At 40.3% G+C, this 17,956-nt stretch overlaps 1 protein-coding gene across 1 annotated transcript in view; it reads right to left on the bottom strand.

The window, feature by feature from the left end:
• Window positions 1–12,113, bottom strand: part of LOC121527695 (trichohyalin-like) — a 153,297-nt gene extending 141,184 nt beyond the window's left edge. The window contains exon 1 of the mRNA XM_041814721.1: window positions 12,025–12,113. Coding sequence (XP_041670655.1) covers window positions 12,025–12,113 — 89 coding nt within the window. The remainder of the gene's footprint in view (window positions 1–12,024) is intronic.
• Between the last annotated feature and the right edge of the window lie 5,843 nt (window positions 12,114–17,956).

Genomic DNA, 17,956 nt, shown 5'->3' with positions numbered 1-17,956 from the left:
AAAAGGGCAAAAGCTGGTGCATGCCTTTAAAGTCATTCAAAAAATATGTAAGTTTTCCTGAGGGGCAGCCATGGCAAAGAAACAAATTCTGCAAGTTATTTTGAATTTTTGCTTCAAAATTCAAGAAGTTTATATCTCTGTTGATATTAGCCTATATTGGCCGCAACTATGGACCTATATCAGAAGCAAATACAGGCCTATATAAGTTGTACATATCAGTCTTCATAAGCTGTAAATATCAGCCTATACCAGCTGTCAATATCAGCCTATACCAGCTGTAAATATCAGCCTATATCAGCTGTAAATATCAGCCTATATCAGGCAATTTCAGATATTACCAGCTGTAAAAAATATCAGCTTGTACCAGCTGTAAATATCAGCCTATATCAGCTGTAAATATCAGCCTATATCAGCTGTAAATATCAGCCCATATCAGCTGTAAATATAAGCCCATATCAGCTGTAAATATCAGCCCATATCACTGTAAATATCAGCCTATATCAGCTGTAAATATCAGCCCATATCACTGTAAATATCAGCTTGTACCAGCTGTAAATATCAGCCTATATCAGCTGTAAATATCAGCCCATATCAGCTGTAAATATAAGCCCATATCAGCTGTAAATATCAGCCCATATCACTGTAAATATCAGCCCATATCAGCTCTAAATATCAGCCCATATCACTGTAAATATCAGCTTGTACCAGCTGTAAATATCAGCCTATATCAGCTGTAAATATCAGCCTATACCAGATGTAAATATCAGCCCACATTGCCATAGATATTGGCCTATTTTGCTGGAAACATGAGCCTGCATCTGATGTAAACATCAGCCTGTATCGCTGTAAAATCAAGCTTACATCAGCTGTTAACATACACCTGTATCTGATGAAAATATTGGTCTCAATTGTAGTTAAAATCTGCCTATATCATTGTAAAAATCAGCCTTTATTGACTGTAAATATTGGCCTATAAAGGCTGTAAATACCTGCCTGTACTGGACAAATAAAATAGTATATTCCAGACAAATATATGTCTTCAATGGCTGTTAATATCAGTCTATAGTGATTCCAAACATAGACCTAAAATAATGTAAACATCAGCCTATATTGTCAGTCAATATTGGCCTATATAGCTCTGAATATTAGCCAAAATTAGTTGTAGATAACAGCCTATATGACCTCAATACCAGCTATATTTCTATCAATATCTTAAATAAATATTGTGTATTAACATTGGCTAATCCATACATTTTCTATACCACTTATCCTGTTTGGGGTCGCGGGGGGGCTAGAGCCTATCCCAGCTGTCATTGGGCGAGAGGCGGGGTACACCCTGGACTGGTTGCCAGTCAATCGCAGGGCTGACATATAGAGACAGACAACCAGGCACGCTCACATTCACACCTACGGGCAATTTTGAATCACCAATCAACCTAATGAGCATGTCTTTGTGGTGGGAGGAAGCCAGAGTACCCAGACTAAGACATATAAATAAATAAATAAATAAAACTTTATAGATGATGAGATAAGTGTTAACTAATGATTTGTCAATGCTGACTTTGGGTAGCTTTAACAGAGTTTCCAAAATATTAGTAATTCCTGTTTCTTTGGGTCTTTAAAGGTATCTCGGTACCTCTTGTTTTTTTTTTTCTTCCAGAAGATGAATAAAAAATATGCAATCATTTTATGCAGCAAGTGATGAAATAATAAATGTATTTATACGGTTCAAGGTGTGCGTGTGCATTTATAGGTGTGTGTTTATTATTATGTGTGAAGACGCCGCCTTCATGATTCTCCCTCTGTGTTACTGTAGTTGTGTTTAATAAATGACACAGTGTCAGACCAGCACATGATGGGGGAATTCCTATTTAGAGCCATAAGTGTTGTTCTGATTACCGTGTGGATGGACGGAGCTGGGCCCCTGGATGTGACAGTGTGAGTGGGTGTGATATTAAAGCAGCCTCTCAATATCTCAGCCTGTCACTCAGGCCTATTAGCCAAGGCTAACAAAATTAGTCATGAATATGCAGTAATAACATGCAAATTGCCCTCCCTTTCCCCCAGCGTGCGTGTTTGCCCTCAGGGCTATGTGCATTGGCTTTGTAAACCCAATTCTTTCTACATCATTACAGCAACAAGACGTAATTCATAAGAGGAATACAAACATGCATGTAGCCTGGCAGATAAACACACATGAATGAACACAGAGGGCACTCGTACCCCCACACTGTCCAAGCTGCAGATCTACGCTGTAGATCTAACTGGAGATCTACGCAGCAGATCTAGGCTGCAGATCCATGTTGCAGATCCATTCCTCAGATCTATGCTGTAGATCTACTCTGCAGGTCTACGCTGAAGATCCATTCTGCAGATCCATGCTGCAGATCCATGCTGTAGATCTATGCCGTAGAGCTAAGCTGCAGATCTATGCTGCAGATCTTTGCTGAAGATTTACGCTGTGGATCCAAGATACAGATCTATGCCAAAGATATAACTGCAGATCTACGCTGCAGATCTAACTGAAGATCCACACTGTAGATCCACACTGTAGATCTATGTTTAAGATCCACACTGCAGATCCAGGCTGGAGATCTAAGCTGAAGATCCACGCTGCAGATCTAAAATGCAGATCTACACTGCGGATCCATACTGTAGATCTATGCTGAAGATCTACACTGCAGGTCCACACTGTACATCTATGCTAAAGATCCACGCTGTAGATCTATGCTGAAGATCTACACTGCAGATCCAACCTGCAGATTTATGCTTGGACACCACAGTTCCTCTGATCTGTTTTTAGGAGAAATGTTCGTCAATGTCCATTTTTTCATGACAGAGAGATGTTGGTGAGCTGTCCATAAATTTTAACCTGTCTTTTTTAACATCAAAGTGTGATGCAGTGTCCCTTAGTGTATTATTGATAAAAACCCTTTTTTCTTCTACTTCAGAGTCAGGTCTGCTTGTAAAGCCCAGAAGGTTCCCTGACCCATACTGCTCTTTTTCTATCCAGGAATGAAAGGTTCATTTATGCATGTTCTTTGGGAACGTCCAGAGGTTTTTTTATTTGATCTTTACTAACTGGAGTACCGTTTCTGATGGACCTTGCTGTACAACTTTTAAATGATGATTCTCATCAGGCTCTTTAGACATTACACCTGAAATCTGTCTGAAAATGAAAAGTCAATGAAAAGTCTTTATATTTTAGTCTTTACTTGTACTCACATTGTTTTTTTTTTTACTAATTTTCACAGCCAAATTATAAAATTAACACAAATATAAAACACTTATTTTAATACTTCAACTGATTTAAAATACACTAATGAAAAACAGATATGCCTGATATGCATGGGGCAGAAGCAGTGCTGCACAAATACTCTAATCACAATCCTATTCACAGTGTCAGACTGTGTAATCAAAGCTGCAAGTGTTTCAGTATTCAGTACTGTAGAGGTTTACTAAATTTCAGCTGAAAGGCCTCTAAATTTACAGTAGTGATACTATTGATCTTTATAGAAGAACCTTTATTTTCAAAAAAGAAAGACCTTTTTGCTTTGGAAATATAAAGTTATTTTGAAAGCTAGACTGTAATCACATCAGGTTTTGTATTTTTATGTTACTTAATATTTGTATGTTTTGAGTAGAGAAATCCAGACTTCATTGTTTTCTACATTTTCACTGATAACCAAGCAAGTAGACTTATGACACCATTTTTGGATTAAATTGTAATCCCATTGCAAAATACAGTATCACTGCAACCACTAACCTTGCAAAGCCGATGGATTTGCCTATTTCTGTGTGTCTCGGTGGCAAATTCATCTTGCAGAGCTCTCATCTGAACCGTTTGGGCCCAGTTAGTGACAGGTCCAATCAACGTCGAGGGGCAGTACTTTCAGGTGTGGCGGAGTCGTGACGTAAGCAAGCAGCAACAAGAGGTCAGTGTAATGGTGGAAGAGATTAGCGTGGATGCTGCTACAGCGCCAGTTTTATCAGAACTTGACGACATTTCTTCTTTGAATGGTGTGTCAGGTTATGCAACCACACATTATAACCAAAACCAGCGTCAATGGAAAGAACTATCGTTTTAGATCTGGACAGAGGGGCAGACTTTTAAAAGGTCAGAAATGAACCAAGAAGCTGTTCTATGAAGATTTACAAATAAATAATAAAACTTTGACATCAATACTAAAATCATTGGGGAATGCACTCCTCTGCTGGCTCTGCTGACCCTGTTTTCACCTTTTTATGGCCTCTATTACGACCTCTGAAGACGGCAGAGGGCGGAGCAGGTCGTTACGCCTTCACGACGCTCAGAGAAATGTCACATGATCTTAAACATCCTGTTTCTGAACAGCATTGTGAACTGGGCTAGAATAAGAGCAACACGACATGATGAGAGGCTTTAATGAGCTTTAACGAGCAAGTGACTGTGATATCAACAGTCTGAGATTTCTCTGTAAAAATCCTTCATTCTGAGTACAGAAGAGTAATCAGCACGGTCTATAAACATATTTCTGAATGAATAGGATAAAGAAAAAACCTTTCACAGGTCTTACAGCACATATTTGATTTTATAATGTGTTTTTATGGTCTTTTCATAAATATGTTGTAAAGCCTGTAAACATGAGATAGTTCTGTTTAAATCCATACTCTAACAGTCCAGGAACCATGAAGCAACCATCAGATATTTCTCAAACATCTTTGTTCTGTTTTTGACTGCAGAGATGGAAATAAAACATTTGTCCATTTTAAATGAGATTAATCCATTAATGGAGGAAATGATCAGCTGATTGGACGATTATTAAAGCAGTCACTCTTAGCTCTGGTTTCCTGGTTTGATGCTCAGACCCACGGCAGCTCACTCAAACATGTAGATGCTCTGTTGCCCGTTAGTCCCCTGGGCGATGTTTGACACAGCCTGGGTGCTGCCACAGCAATTAACCTCCATGTTAATGAGAAGAGCGCTGTCAAGCTGCCAGATGGTACCGCCTGGCACGCTGCCATGCACGCTCACACATGTGCACACCCACTCATGCACATGCATGCACACTAGGGCTGGGCTGCAGAAATCATCTCTGACTTTAACTGAAAGACACAGTCTGGATGATTTTATTCTCCATAACAAACAGTGGTCAACATAACCAGAATGATCAACTTTGATATGATTCTGGTAAAAGTCAACTATACTTAAACCAGTTTGATACCACAGCAACAAATACAGACACATATAGACAAATATAGACACCCAGTATTGGGTCAATTCTGCTTCTGATGACCAAAATATTCAGACAAACTGGTACACATTGTTTAGACCACATAAATGTATTAGAATCTGTCCTAGTGCCTCCTGGAAGTCCCCAGCTGAGGAAAGAACCACATCATCTAAAAAAACAGAGCTGAAATCCTGAGGTCACAGAACCAGAACAACCCCTCCACACCCCACTGAGATCCTGTCCATGAAAATCACAAATAGAACCAGTGACGGGGCAGTCCTGGCAAAGGCCAGCACACACTAAGAACCTGTCTGATTTTGTGCTGAGAATGTGGACACAACTCTCACTTTGGTTTTAAATAGTCACTTTCTACCGCTGTCAAAACTGGTTGAACTTTTCCACATCATCAGGATCACATGACTGCAAACGAGCCTCGCTGTCTCACCCTAGATCTTGTTAAAAAATGTACTGATACACTTTATAAATGTGATATACTGCCCAGCCCTACAGTATGTATACACGTTCATGCAGAGACAGCTCAGTCCGCCCGTTCTACACCTAACTGTTGCTGGTTGTCATCGCCTGTCATCCCTCCCTCGCCCAGCCCCTTCCTCTCTCCCTCTCTCCTCTATTGTCTTCTATAACCCTCCATCCTTCTCCCCCTCCTCCCCCCTCGGTCTGTGGCAGCTGCTTATCCATGTCGCAGCGCTGCAGATGTCACAACTCACCAGCTGGGAAGCAGGAGGGGAGGAGAGGAGAGAGAAGGACTGGAGAGGAGAGGAGGGGCTGGTTTCATCTCCATATTTGACATTTGCTTCTGACGAGCCACAGAGCCGATTTAAAGATTTAGACATGATTGATTGATTGATTTTGTCATTGGATTAGCCGGTTTAGATTTGATTTTTTTTTTAATCACAGATTGTTGGCACACTGGAAATTGCTTCCACAGTGGGTTGCATTATTATGACATTCATATGCAACTAATAACAAGTGTGCAAGGAGAGGAGATATTGGGGCTGCACGATTACCTGCAATGGAATCACTATTTTGATTTGATCATTCCCAACAAACACAATGCAAAGGCCTGCAATGAACTTCACTGCAATAAATTTTAAAAATGAAATATTTGAGAAAGAAATTATTTCTTACACTATGCATGCCCGTAATTCCCAGTCCATCTCTTCAGCTCTGTTTATATTTTGCATTAACAATGCATTAAAGTCATTCAGATACCAGCTGACTTCTCTTTAGTCTAGACTGGCCTGCATGCAAAAGGCAAGGATGGAATGTATTATGAGCTTTAAAGAATGACATCATCTTTCTAAAGGCTGTGAAGAATGGCATCCTCGAAGGCAGAGGAAGGAATGTTTATGAAGCTGGGGATGTTGGGGGCTATTTCCCTTCACTTCTGCCAAATAGGAGGCCAAATATTTGAAGAACTTTTGAAGAAGGGTATGGAACTGGCGAGGAGCGAGGGAACCCTCATTTTTCCAAATTGCCAGTACAGTCATCATAAGGGAAAGATTGTTGGTAGAGGTAAAGTACTGGTTGGACTGGAATGAAAACTCACTTCAAGACTACAGGTTAAGAAGGAGCTATGATGTGTCATTCACAGATGAGCAGGTTCTAAGAGCTGGTTTTAATCTGTGTTGTTTTAAAGACATTAAAATTTAAAGTTGTACCACATGAAGAGCTGTTTAGGAGCTTAAGACTTTTATAACTGAGCTGAGATGGAAAAAAGCAGGACGGCCACTTTTAACAGCTTTTCTTCCTCATTATGTGGAATTCATCAGTGAAACGAAAACAATGGTTTATTAGTAAATACACCGTATGGGTTTCTAATGACCTGAGTCCATGACCTGGAAAAGTCTAGAGTGGACACATTAGGTATGGAGAGTGGGAGTGGGGCTGGGGGGTTCATCATTATGGAGTTTAGCTTCAGTAATGGAATTCACTGCTAAATTCAGAGAATAATCATAGCCCATTACAATAGGCACCACATATGGATGAGATACAGCAACAGAACAGCAGCTTCCTGTAGCAGTTCAGGCTTCTTTTGTAGCAGTCTTTGACCTAACATCCAGAGGTTTTTACATCTGTTAGTGGTGTTATCAAGCTGCAGAGATACAGAATATGGGCTGTAAATTAGGCTGTGCTTCAACATTAGAGTCTGCACATTCAAAGGCAGACATGTGTCATTATATGTTGTTTTTACAACCAACAAGTGGAACGAGTGGCTAAAGGGTTTTAATATTTAGTAACACAAAAGGGCTAGGGCTGCGTGGTGGTGCAAGGGTTAGTGCTGTTGCCTAACAGCAAGAGAGTTCCTGGTTCGCTTCCCGGTCAGGGCCTTTCTGTGCAGAGTTTGCATGCTCTCCCCGTGAATGCATGGGTTCTCTACGGGCACTCCAGCTTCCTCCCACCACCAAAGACATGCTCGTTAGGTTAATTGGTGATTCTAAATTGCCCATGAGTGTGCCTGGTTGTATGTCTCTATATGTCAGCCCTGTGATTGACTGTGATTGACCAGTCCAGGGTGTACCCTGGACCGGTCCAGGGTGTACCCTGGACTGGTCGCGACCCCAAACGGGAAAAGCAGTATAGAGGTTGGATGGATGGATGGAAGTATGTAATGCAGTAATTTAATGAGTTACTATCAAAACCCAATACTGGATAGGACTACTTTTTAATGACTATACACATTTCAGTACAAATAAACGAACATAATGTAACTTGAATCATTTTAAATTATTCATATTAAAGCATTTTGTAATGAAGGAACAAATAAATGTTAATTTTGTTTTTGGCCTTCCTCTGTGGATGAATAAAGTAGCTGTTTACAGTAATGTTAGCGCTACTATTATAGGCTTTAAGTTCTTTTATATTGTACACACATGTTTTAAAAGCTATTTTTTAATGTGAAATCATGATTTACATCTGCTTAGTGAACAGCAGACTGGAGTAGATCACCTCTTCATATCAAATAGAGGATGTACTTTGAATCAGGAATCAGTTTGAAAGTAAAGATTGATTCTGATTTCCCACCATGAGATTTTGAGAGATCCAGCCCTATGGTGCAGTTCTTGTGAATATGTGCTCTGTAAATGTAATCCTCTGCTGATTGTTAGTCTATGTGTGAGCGTTTGTTAATGAGCGTGGCACTTGGCCGGGGCACGGCCCGCTGTGTCTGCCTGTCTGCGTGTCCACACAGCAGCCCACCAGGCCTGCGTATTGATCAGTTAGCTGGGCCTAATAGGAGAAGAGGAGCCTGACCTGGGAAAGTCAATATGGAGAAAAAGAGACATATCCTCCTCCTGTCCTGAGAGGAAAGCAGAGAGAGAGGAGGAGGAGAGAGAGGCACTACTGTCCTCGAATTGAAAAAAAAATAGGCAAGGGAAGACTCAAGAGACTCTTATAAAAAACATGCTGGACGATAGAAAAACAAGCAAAGCCATGAGGAAAATAGTAATGTAACAATAATGAAGCTCCAGTCTCCCAAGCTTTAATAACTTATCGCTTTTGTTAACAAAGAAAAGTTTTGAATTAGAGCAGTTACACGGAGGGATACTGTCGGAATTTAAAATAAGCTCCTACCTTTCCCAAATGAGAATCAGGATGTTCTGTCAGAGCTTCTTTAACTAACTTTCAGCATTCCACTGCTGTTGGCAAAGGAAAACAGCACTCAAGTTAACTGGAGTGAAAAAACCTCTGCAGGAGACGATACTAAGGGGAAAATAATTAAAAAATTGGGAAAATAAAAACCTGACACCCACTCACACATCAATACATCGATAGATCAATGTGTGTCTGCATGTGTGTGTGAGAGAGAGAGAGCGGCGGTGTAGATAAACAAAAAACCCGAGCAGATAAAAGAGTCAGGCTTCACCATGCTCATACACCTGGCTGAGTGATGCTACCCTGGAGGCTGGCTTCAATCTGAGCCGTTTAATGTTGACGCTGGTGGCAAGAAACACACGCACTCACCCGCTGTTTCAACCTGCCTGTCATTTCATTTCATGAAACCTGATTTACTCATTTCATTTACTGCTTTTTTTATTATTATTATATGTGCAGCCGTTTAAAACGCTCAAGGTGTGATGCAAATCCCCGGGTCTGTGACAGCGAGCGAGCGCTGACTGAGGATCCATCACGCCCTTCAGCGCCTTCCTCAGCGATGGCACAGAAACTCCGTAAAGCCACAAACTCAATTGTGCCACATTGAGCCAGACCGCTGATTCCTGCTTGGCTGGGCGCTTTAATTGGCTGCACTGCAGCCTGTCAAACAAGCGGCTGGTTACTTCAGAACACATTTGGATGTAGTTTTACTTTTTATATGACAGATCCAGACAGTAATACCATCCATATGTTTGGAAATCTATTGATTTATTGTATGTTTCCAGACAGAACAGGTCAGGTCAGACTGATAGATGAAACATGTGACAGAACCATTAACACAGACGCTATGTTTGCAGTACTCAGAGCAGAGAAGGGAAAAGATGACTAACATTTGACTATGTTAACCTGTTAAAGATTTACTGTATAACACTAAATCTATTGATTCTGCCAAAAATGAATGGGAATTAACACTAACATTTAGGGATGCACAATATTATCAGCATATCAGTATAAGTTAACTATCAGTGTGTAGGATGTAAGATATTCTGTTCAAATTTACAGCATATATATTCGGCTGTATCTGCCTATATTGAATGGAAACATTGGCCTATGTTAGCTGTAAATATCTGCCTGTAGTGGCCGTAAATATTGACCTAATTTGGCTGTGAATATAAACTTATATTTATGTAAATATCAGCCTATGTAAGCTCCAAATATCAACGTGTATCAGCTGTAAATATCAGCCTATGTCTCTTTAATTACTGGCTTTTATGGAATGCAAAATCAGCCTAAATTAGCTTCAAATATCATTCTTTATCAGATGTAAAATAATCAGCCTGTATTGCTGTGTATATATTAACCTATATTGACTGTAAACATAGAAGTACACCAGCATGACTATCAGCCTGCATTGCTGAAAATATCCACCTATTTAAGCTTTGAATAAAGGGGTATATCACTGTAAGTATCAGCCTATACTGCATAGAATATTAGCTTATACGGAAGATTAACATAGGCCTATGCCGGCTGTATATATAAGCATTTATGGCTGTAAATATAGGCCTCTATCTGCCCTTAACTTCAGCATATATTAGTTGTAAATACAGGCCTATATCAGCTGTGAATATAAGCCTACATGACTTTAAATATATGACTCTAATCTGACCTTAATTTTAACCTATATCAGCTGTAAATATAGGGGTATATTGTTGTAAATATTAGCCTATATTAGCTGTTAATTTTGGCCTTTACTGAAGGTAAACATAGGCCTATTTTGGCAATAAATGGAGGCCTAGACAAGCTGTTAATCTGAGCCTATATCAGCTGTGAATAACAGTCTGTTTAACCTGTAAAATCAGCCTATTATGCTGTCAAATTAGGCCTATATAAGCTGGAAATATAGGCAGATACCAGCTGGAAATATTGGCCTATACTGCTTTCAATAAGGCCTTTATCAGCTGAAAATATCAATCAATATCAACTGTAATTACATCGTCTGTACATATAGGCCTCTTACTATCAGTCTATATCAGCTGCAAATATCAGCCTACACTGCTGTCACTATCAGCCTATACTGGAGCTAAACAAAGGCCTATATCAGCTGCTGGTTCAGGCCTAAATTGGCTGCAAATATAATGGAAATATTGGCCTATATCAGCTGGAAATATCGGCCTATGCAGTTGTAAAATTTGGCCTATACTGGAGGTCAACATAAGGCTTTAGTGGCTGTAAGTACAGGCCTACCCTGGCCTGTACTTACAGCCACTAAAGACCGCAGCAACTATCACAGGAACTGGAGCTGTCACCACTGACTGTTCAGAATAATCAAGAAGACAGACCTAGAAACATGCAGCCACCACTTGTTGCTTTTAACAGAGGGATGTCCCAACATTTTTTTTCTTTTTTACTTTGGACCAAATACAGAAAAATATCAGGCTGACAGAGCCCCTTTAATATCCCTTAACTTTAGCGTATCATTATTAGTCAAACCTATCCAATGGAAGTTAAGGTATGCTTGGGGATTTAATCACATCAGTGAAACACAACTGAAATCCATTCCATTACGTGTCTTTTCTAAGCAAATCCAGGTAATTAATAACATTCATGGCTATCCAGTAACTCCAGACTGCTATCAGCCAAAGCTGAATTATTTCATATCAGACCTTTCTCAGTAAGGTGAGCTCAAGTGTCAATCCAGCGCTCTAAAAAATGTGCAATAGCTACAAATGTGTGAGCATAAAGATTAGATTCAGAAAACGCCTCTTTCATTAGTTTCATCAAAATGTGCAAAACCTGAAATAAAAATCAGTATTTCCAGAGAGGGTTAGAGTAGAAACAGAACAAGTCTTTAGGGGCCTTGGAGCACTGCATGGTGGGAAATCTCATATAGGGATTTGCATATTGCCAAGGGGACAGTGGTGTTGCATCGACTCCCCAAGGAGCTAAACTTCCCCGAGGAGATACAGAGTCCCCGAGGCCAACTGTGTTACCTTCCTCTACTCTGAGAGAGCTGGAGGTGTCTGTGTGGGTGTCTGTGTGCTCTCGATTCATGAAGTTGTCGTTAAGAAGTTGTTCGTTATCTGAGTCAAGAGTAAACTTTTTCAAAAGACAGAAATGCCTTGTTGATGAGAAAAGAAGCGGGGGTCTTCTATGTGTCATTAGAGGAATATCATACATCATATCTGCATGCACTTACCTGTGAGTGATGTGAGCTGCAGGTCCAACCAGCTCCTCCAGACGCATCCACCTCTGATCCTCCTCAGACACCTGAGAGAAGAACGACATCTACATCAACCAGGCAGACGAGACAGAAGTAGAAGTGATTATAGAGAGAGAATGATCTCTCTCTTACATCACTGATCATTTAAAGTTTGTCATAAATCTGAAATAGTGCTGCAACAACTAATTTATCAATCAATCAAAATGAAACCAACTGCCACACAGTAGAGTTGGAATAGCTGTTAATCATTGCAGCACTTTTACAAGCAACAAGTGTAAGAGAGTGTAAGAAGTGAGTATCATTGTCATTGTGTAAGGTCTGTTTGAATAAACCTTTACTGATGCTGAAATGGCAGCAGCAAAGAAACAACTAAAGGAACAAATGAATACATTTTACAAATGTGGAAAAAATTATAGAAAACTGGATAAAGCCTGCATGAAGAATAAACTAAAGTCAGATAAAATGCTGGTTAGACATGAGACACATAAATGAGTAACCAACTTCTGTCTAATGGAAGTTATAATTAGTAAATTTTATAACTGTCTGTCATCAGCATTTATTCATGAACTGTAATATTATCATCATATTAGTCAATCTCAAACGGATAAAGCCATAGTTGATGCTAAAAAGGATGTATATAAAGCTCACTTTCTGAACTAGAACTACTTCTTCCTGGTGGTTCAGAGTCTCCAAGAGCTGCTCAGCTGCTGGACAGTGAAAGAGTCATGGACCATGAAGAGGGGCTGGGGTGGTTTTTGGAGGAGTAACAAACTTATCTAGTAATCAAAGGATGGACCTGAGACCCAACAACCTTGACCTGTGACCCTCCAAAATCCATTCAGGTCATCTTCGTGTTAGAGTGGACATTTGGCCAATGTTTAAAGAAAATTCCTCAAGGAATATGGTATATGGTATATAAGATGTGGTGTTCACAAGGGCTCTTCCAGACATGTCTGACTGAAGGAGACCCTGGGGCAAAACCAGAACTCACTGGAGAGATTGTAATCCCAACCATCCCTAGGGAGGCCTCAGGATCCTCTAAAGGAGGCTGGATAATGTCACAAGGAAGAGGAATGGATGGATGGATGGATGGATGGATGGATGGATGCATGATTGGATGGATGGATGGATAGGAAGTAGGTGAACGCACCCTCACTAGTCTTGAAAAATAGTCAGGGTGCCTAATCTTGGACAAGAAAGTCACGGCAATCCCAAGCCAGGTGAGCTCCCTTGACATCACAGGTATGCGAGAGTTGTCCTAAAGAGAAGCAATATTCCAGGTGCCGACTCAGACAGACTACATCAGGTTGAGCTGAAACAGCCGGGGGGGCTAAAACCCAGAACCCTGGATGCTCAGGAGGGAAGGAACACCAATCCCTTTTAAGCAGCATTAGCAACTGACATAACCTGTGTCAAAATCTGTCAAGTTTTGTGCAGCACTCATTTTTGATAACCAAACCAATGTAGTCAAGCATGTTCAGTGTTAACGTCCCGACTGTAAAAACACCTAGGGCTGGTGGTTTTTACTGTTGGATCAGCACCATGCTAGTCAGCGTCACTTCTTCCTCACTGGCCAAAGTAAAGAAGGGGCGAGACTTTTACCAGTTTTGTCAGCAGCAATGGTGGAGAAGATACAAATCAGGTCTTATTTTTTCTTGGGTAAAGTTTCCAGGTCTGCAGCTGTTGCTATTGCCAGGACAGGACTCCATTACTTTATTTTTATGTTTTCTTGGTGATGCTCCCCTGAATAAATGAAAGCACTGAGCAGATGGAGCCATGCAGATGCAACAGAGGATGGTAGAAGTTTTTGTTGCCTAGCAGTAAAAGACAACAGAGGTTATGGGTGCTCCCAGGGCAAAAAATGGCGTCTGTGGATTCAGGCCCTAAAAGAATTGAGAACATGGTACTGAGTAGAAGCAACAGGATTGTACGGTAAAAGGATGAAAAAACAATGCCACACTAACAGACTCAAATAGTGTTAAATTGCCCTCGTATGCATGTTTGACTTCTATTTATTAATTAGAAGTGATTCAATAAAGGAAAATCATTTCCAGCAGCTGTAAACTGTGATGAAGTTTGACATCACACAAGAACTGAGGTGTGAAGTGTGTCGACCCTGACTAATTGCCTGCAGATTTCATCTTTATGACCATGGCAGCATGATGACACTCTCATCGGGAGAAAAAGCATAAGAAATTAAAAAAACAGTGTGCAGCCGTACGAACAACTGATGAAAGGAACAAGTCTCCCCGCTTTCTGCTTTGTTCCTTTTCAAAACAGGGCCAGCGGTGCACAAATCAGCCAAATCTAATCAGAAAGATGACAGAATCAAATACAGAAGAAAGAATCGAAGATGAAATTTGAAATATGATTACTCTAATGACTTCATAATTCTGCTTTCCTCTTTAGGGATTTAAAAAGGATAGATTTGATGCAGTGGTAGCACAGCAAGCCACTTGTTCTGGAGAAAATACATCACTACGCACAAGACAGCACATATTTTTTGTTTATTTTTGGACACACTAAACTCCTTGGACTTAGATAACCCTCGTATTTACCTCGTCTAAGTTTCTCTTTCTGACTGAAAGTAGGTCTGTTAAGACCACTCTGGACCAAGAATTTATCACCAGACTGTTTTATGATGGAGCAGCCTTCATCTGGTCATGTTTCCTGTGGTTCAGTTTGTTATGGCTGGGTTAGAAAGCAAGGCGGGTTTCACCAGCCAATCGAAAAAGACCATCAAACAAATTCTAATGTCCATGTCTTTGTAGTCCTTTGTGCACTGGGGCACAGTCATGTTGGAATAGAAAAGGCCTTTCCCAAACTGTTGCCACACAGATGGAAGCATAGCATTGTCCAAACCCTGACAATCAGCCCCATACCATCATCCTCCACCACCAATCTTCACAGTCAGACAGGTAACATTCTCCCAGCATCCCCTAAACCCAGATCATGATTGGTCACTTCAAGGAACACATTTCCACTGCTCCACAGTCCAGTGCTGTGTGCTTTACGCAACTCCATCTGATGCTTGGCATTGGACATGCTTTACCTTTGATTATAAGAAGTTTAAATGTAGCTTGACAGCCAAACCATCAGCTTTTTATCCTTATTTTGTGTATACTCTGGCTGCCTCCCCACAGCCTCATATACACCAACACCAATACTTTCAGCATAAGCATAAATGAAACACAGGAGCTCATATTTAAAGCACACAAATAACCACACACTCTGAAAGGGCGATGTGTTGACCTGTGAGTCATCGCTGTCAGCATTGATTTCCTTTTCCTGGAGTGACCTCTGTCACCACGGCGATGAAGTGGCCGATATTTCACCAACACTGCCTGGGTCTCTCTCCTCCTCCCCCCGTCTGACCTCTGCACCTCCCCTTTGCTCGCTCCAAACTCTTTAAGCTCTGGCTTTATTGTTTCTTTTTATAATGATATATACCAGAATATCACAGCCACTAAGGGTGACATCATCTCAAAAGGCAAGGATGGAATGTTTTACAGGCTTTAAAGGGTGACATTATCCTCAAAGGTAAAGATGGAATGTTTACAGTTTTTTAAAAAGACATCATCTTCCAAGATAAGTATGGAATTTTTTACTGATGTTAATGGGTGACATCATCTTAGGCAAGGATGGAATGTTTTATAGTCTTTTAAATGTGACATCTTTCTCAAAGGCAAAGATGGTATGTTTTACATTTTTTTTCGGCAATGTCTTCTTCAAAGGTAACGATGAAATGTTTTACGTTTTTTTATGGGCAACATCATCTTCGAAGGCAATGATGAAATGTTTCACAGGTGTTTATGGGTGACATCATCTTCAAAAGCAAGGATGGAATGTTTAATAGGTTTTTATGGATGACTTCATCTTCAAGGGCAGGGGTGGAATGTTTTACAGTCTTTAAAAGGTGACATCATCTGCAAAAGGTAAGGATGGAATGTTTTATAGGTTTTTAAGGAAGACGTCATCTTCACAGGTAAGGATGGAATGTTTTACTGTGTTTATGGGTGACTTAATCTTCAAAGGCAAGGATGGATGTTTACCGTCTTCTAAAGGTGGCATCATATTCAAAGGTAAAGATGGAATGTTTTACAGGTTTGGTAAGGATGACATCATCTGTCAAAGGTAGAGAATGGAATGTTGCTGAAGCTGGGGATGTTGGGCGTTTTCCCTCCATTTTTGCCCAATAGTGGATTTTTCTACATATTGCCAACAAATGACAGTCAAAAAGGGAAATGTTGGTACTTATGTGTTGTGTTAATATTGAAATAAATGTATTAAAATAAATTATACTGACTTATTTTATGAAAAAATAAAGATAATTGAAATTAAGCCTTAGTTATGAACAACAACTCAGATAAATAAACTGAGACTCTCCCCCAATCATAAAACATTCATATTCTGATGCAGCTGCACTGTGACAATGAGAAGGCCCAGCACACTTGGAGGTCAGTGGCTAATAAAGGTAGGCTGTGTGTGCATGCCTTATATACCCTTGGGTTAGCACGAGTTACGACCTGCCTCCATTATTAAGGTGAGTAGTAGGCTGCCTTATGTATGCCTAAACAGCCGCTCCATTCATTACCAATGCAATCCCCTAAGTACATGAATAAGCACACAGGGCTGAGTCCACCGCTCGCTCTCAACTGTAAAGGAGACAAAATATTGGTGTGATGCAGAGCGCTTTAGATAAATCAGAAACAAGAGCAAATTAATAATAAGGAATAAAACAGCATTAGCTGATTAAGTATGTATGGCGGAGTGGCGGCTGTAATTTACAGGCAGCTGAGGTTGGGTGTCCGGAATAAGGTCTCATTACGGATCCCACTGTGTATGTGTGGGAGTGTGTCCATCCTGTTAGTAATCCGTCACCAGTGGGCTCAGGTTTATGAAAAGGCCTGCAATCCACCATAATGAGCCCTGTGAAGGTTATGACCACGCTAAACTCATTTGTTAGAAGGAGAGCTTATGTCTAAGTCTGTGTGTTAGGGGTGTAAATTACCACTTCACCATAGTACAATATTACATCTACTCCTTAGATGTTTGTAGATATCACAAAGACTGATTTAAATTCAGTTTAATTCTGGAGTCTGGGATCAGTATCTGGTCATATTATTAACTTGGGAGCTCTTTACCTAAAAGAAAAAGCTGTTTTAGAAATTTTATTGTGGAAAAATTTCATTTTTTTCCAACAAAAGAGCAAAGACCAGTGTTTCCCTCAGCACAGTTATATTCTGCAGAAAAGTTGATTTACTGTGCATGCCAAATTTTGCTTGCATAGAGTGACTAAACGAAGGTGATACTGTAAAATATATTGGCATCCAAAATTATAACAGTATTTTGATTTATAATGGCCTGTTTGATTAAGCAAATAGCAGCACCAACGACATTGCAGGGGTGAGGCCAGTGGTTGCCAAGGCCAACCAAAGCCCCCTCAATTCTGATTGGCTTCCCTAAAATCCTTAAATTGATTGGCTATTTGCCTTATCAACAACTAATAAGCTATGACAGCACACTTAATCAGAATATCTTAACCTACATAAGACTGGTTATAATAACTTTAATATCTTATGATGGCTGATATTTGCAGCTGATGTGTTGATTTTAAATACTGGCAAAAATGTTCAGATCTGCCGAAATCATGCTGACATTATCCTGTCCCCTTAATATCACTATTTTCCACCAACCCTCCTTCCCCACTACCTTAATCTTATCTCCACACTTAGCCTCCAATAACGGCTTTAGTTGGACTGTTTTCCACATCCTGGCCTCCTCCTCTCCTGGAGTCTGAGATGTGATCACTCTGGAAGTATGTGTGCTGCTCATTATAGACAGAGCTCTTTCTATAAGAACAGATTTCATATGCCCGTTCTTTTGTGAGTCTAACAGCGGAGAGAGG

The sequence above is a fragment of the Cheilinus undulatus genome, linkage group 19, assembly GCF_018320785.1.
Source record: "Cheilinus undulatus linkage group 19, ASM1832078v1, whole genome shotgun sequence".
Classification (NCBI taxonomy): Eukaryota; Metazoa; Chordata; class Actinopteri; order Labriformes; family Labridae; genus Cheilinus; species Cheilinus undulatus.
The sequence above is the reverse complement of the archived record's forward strand: the minus strand, read 5'-3'. Positions and strand labels throughout refer to the sequence as shown.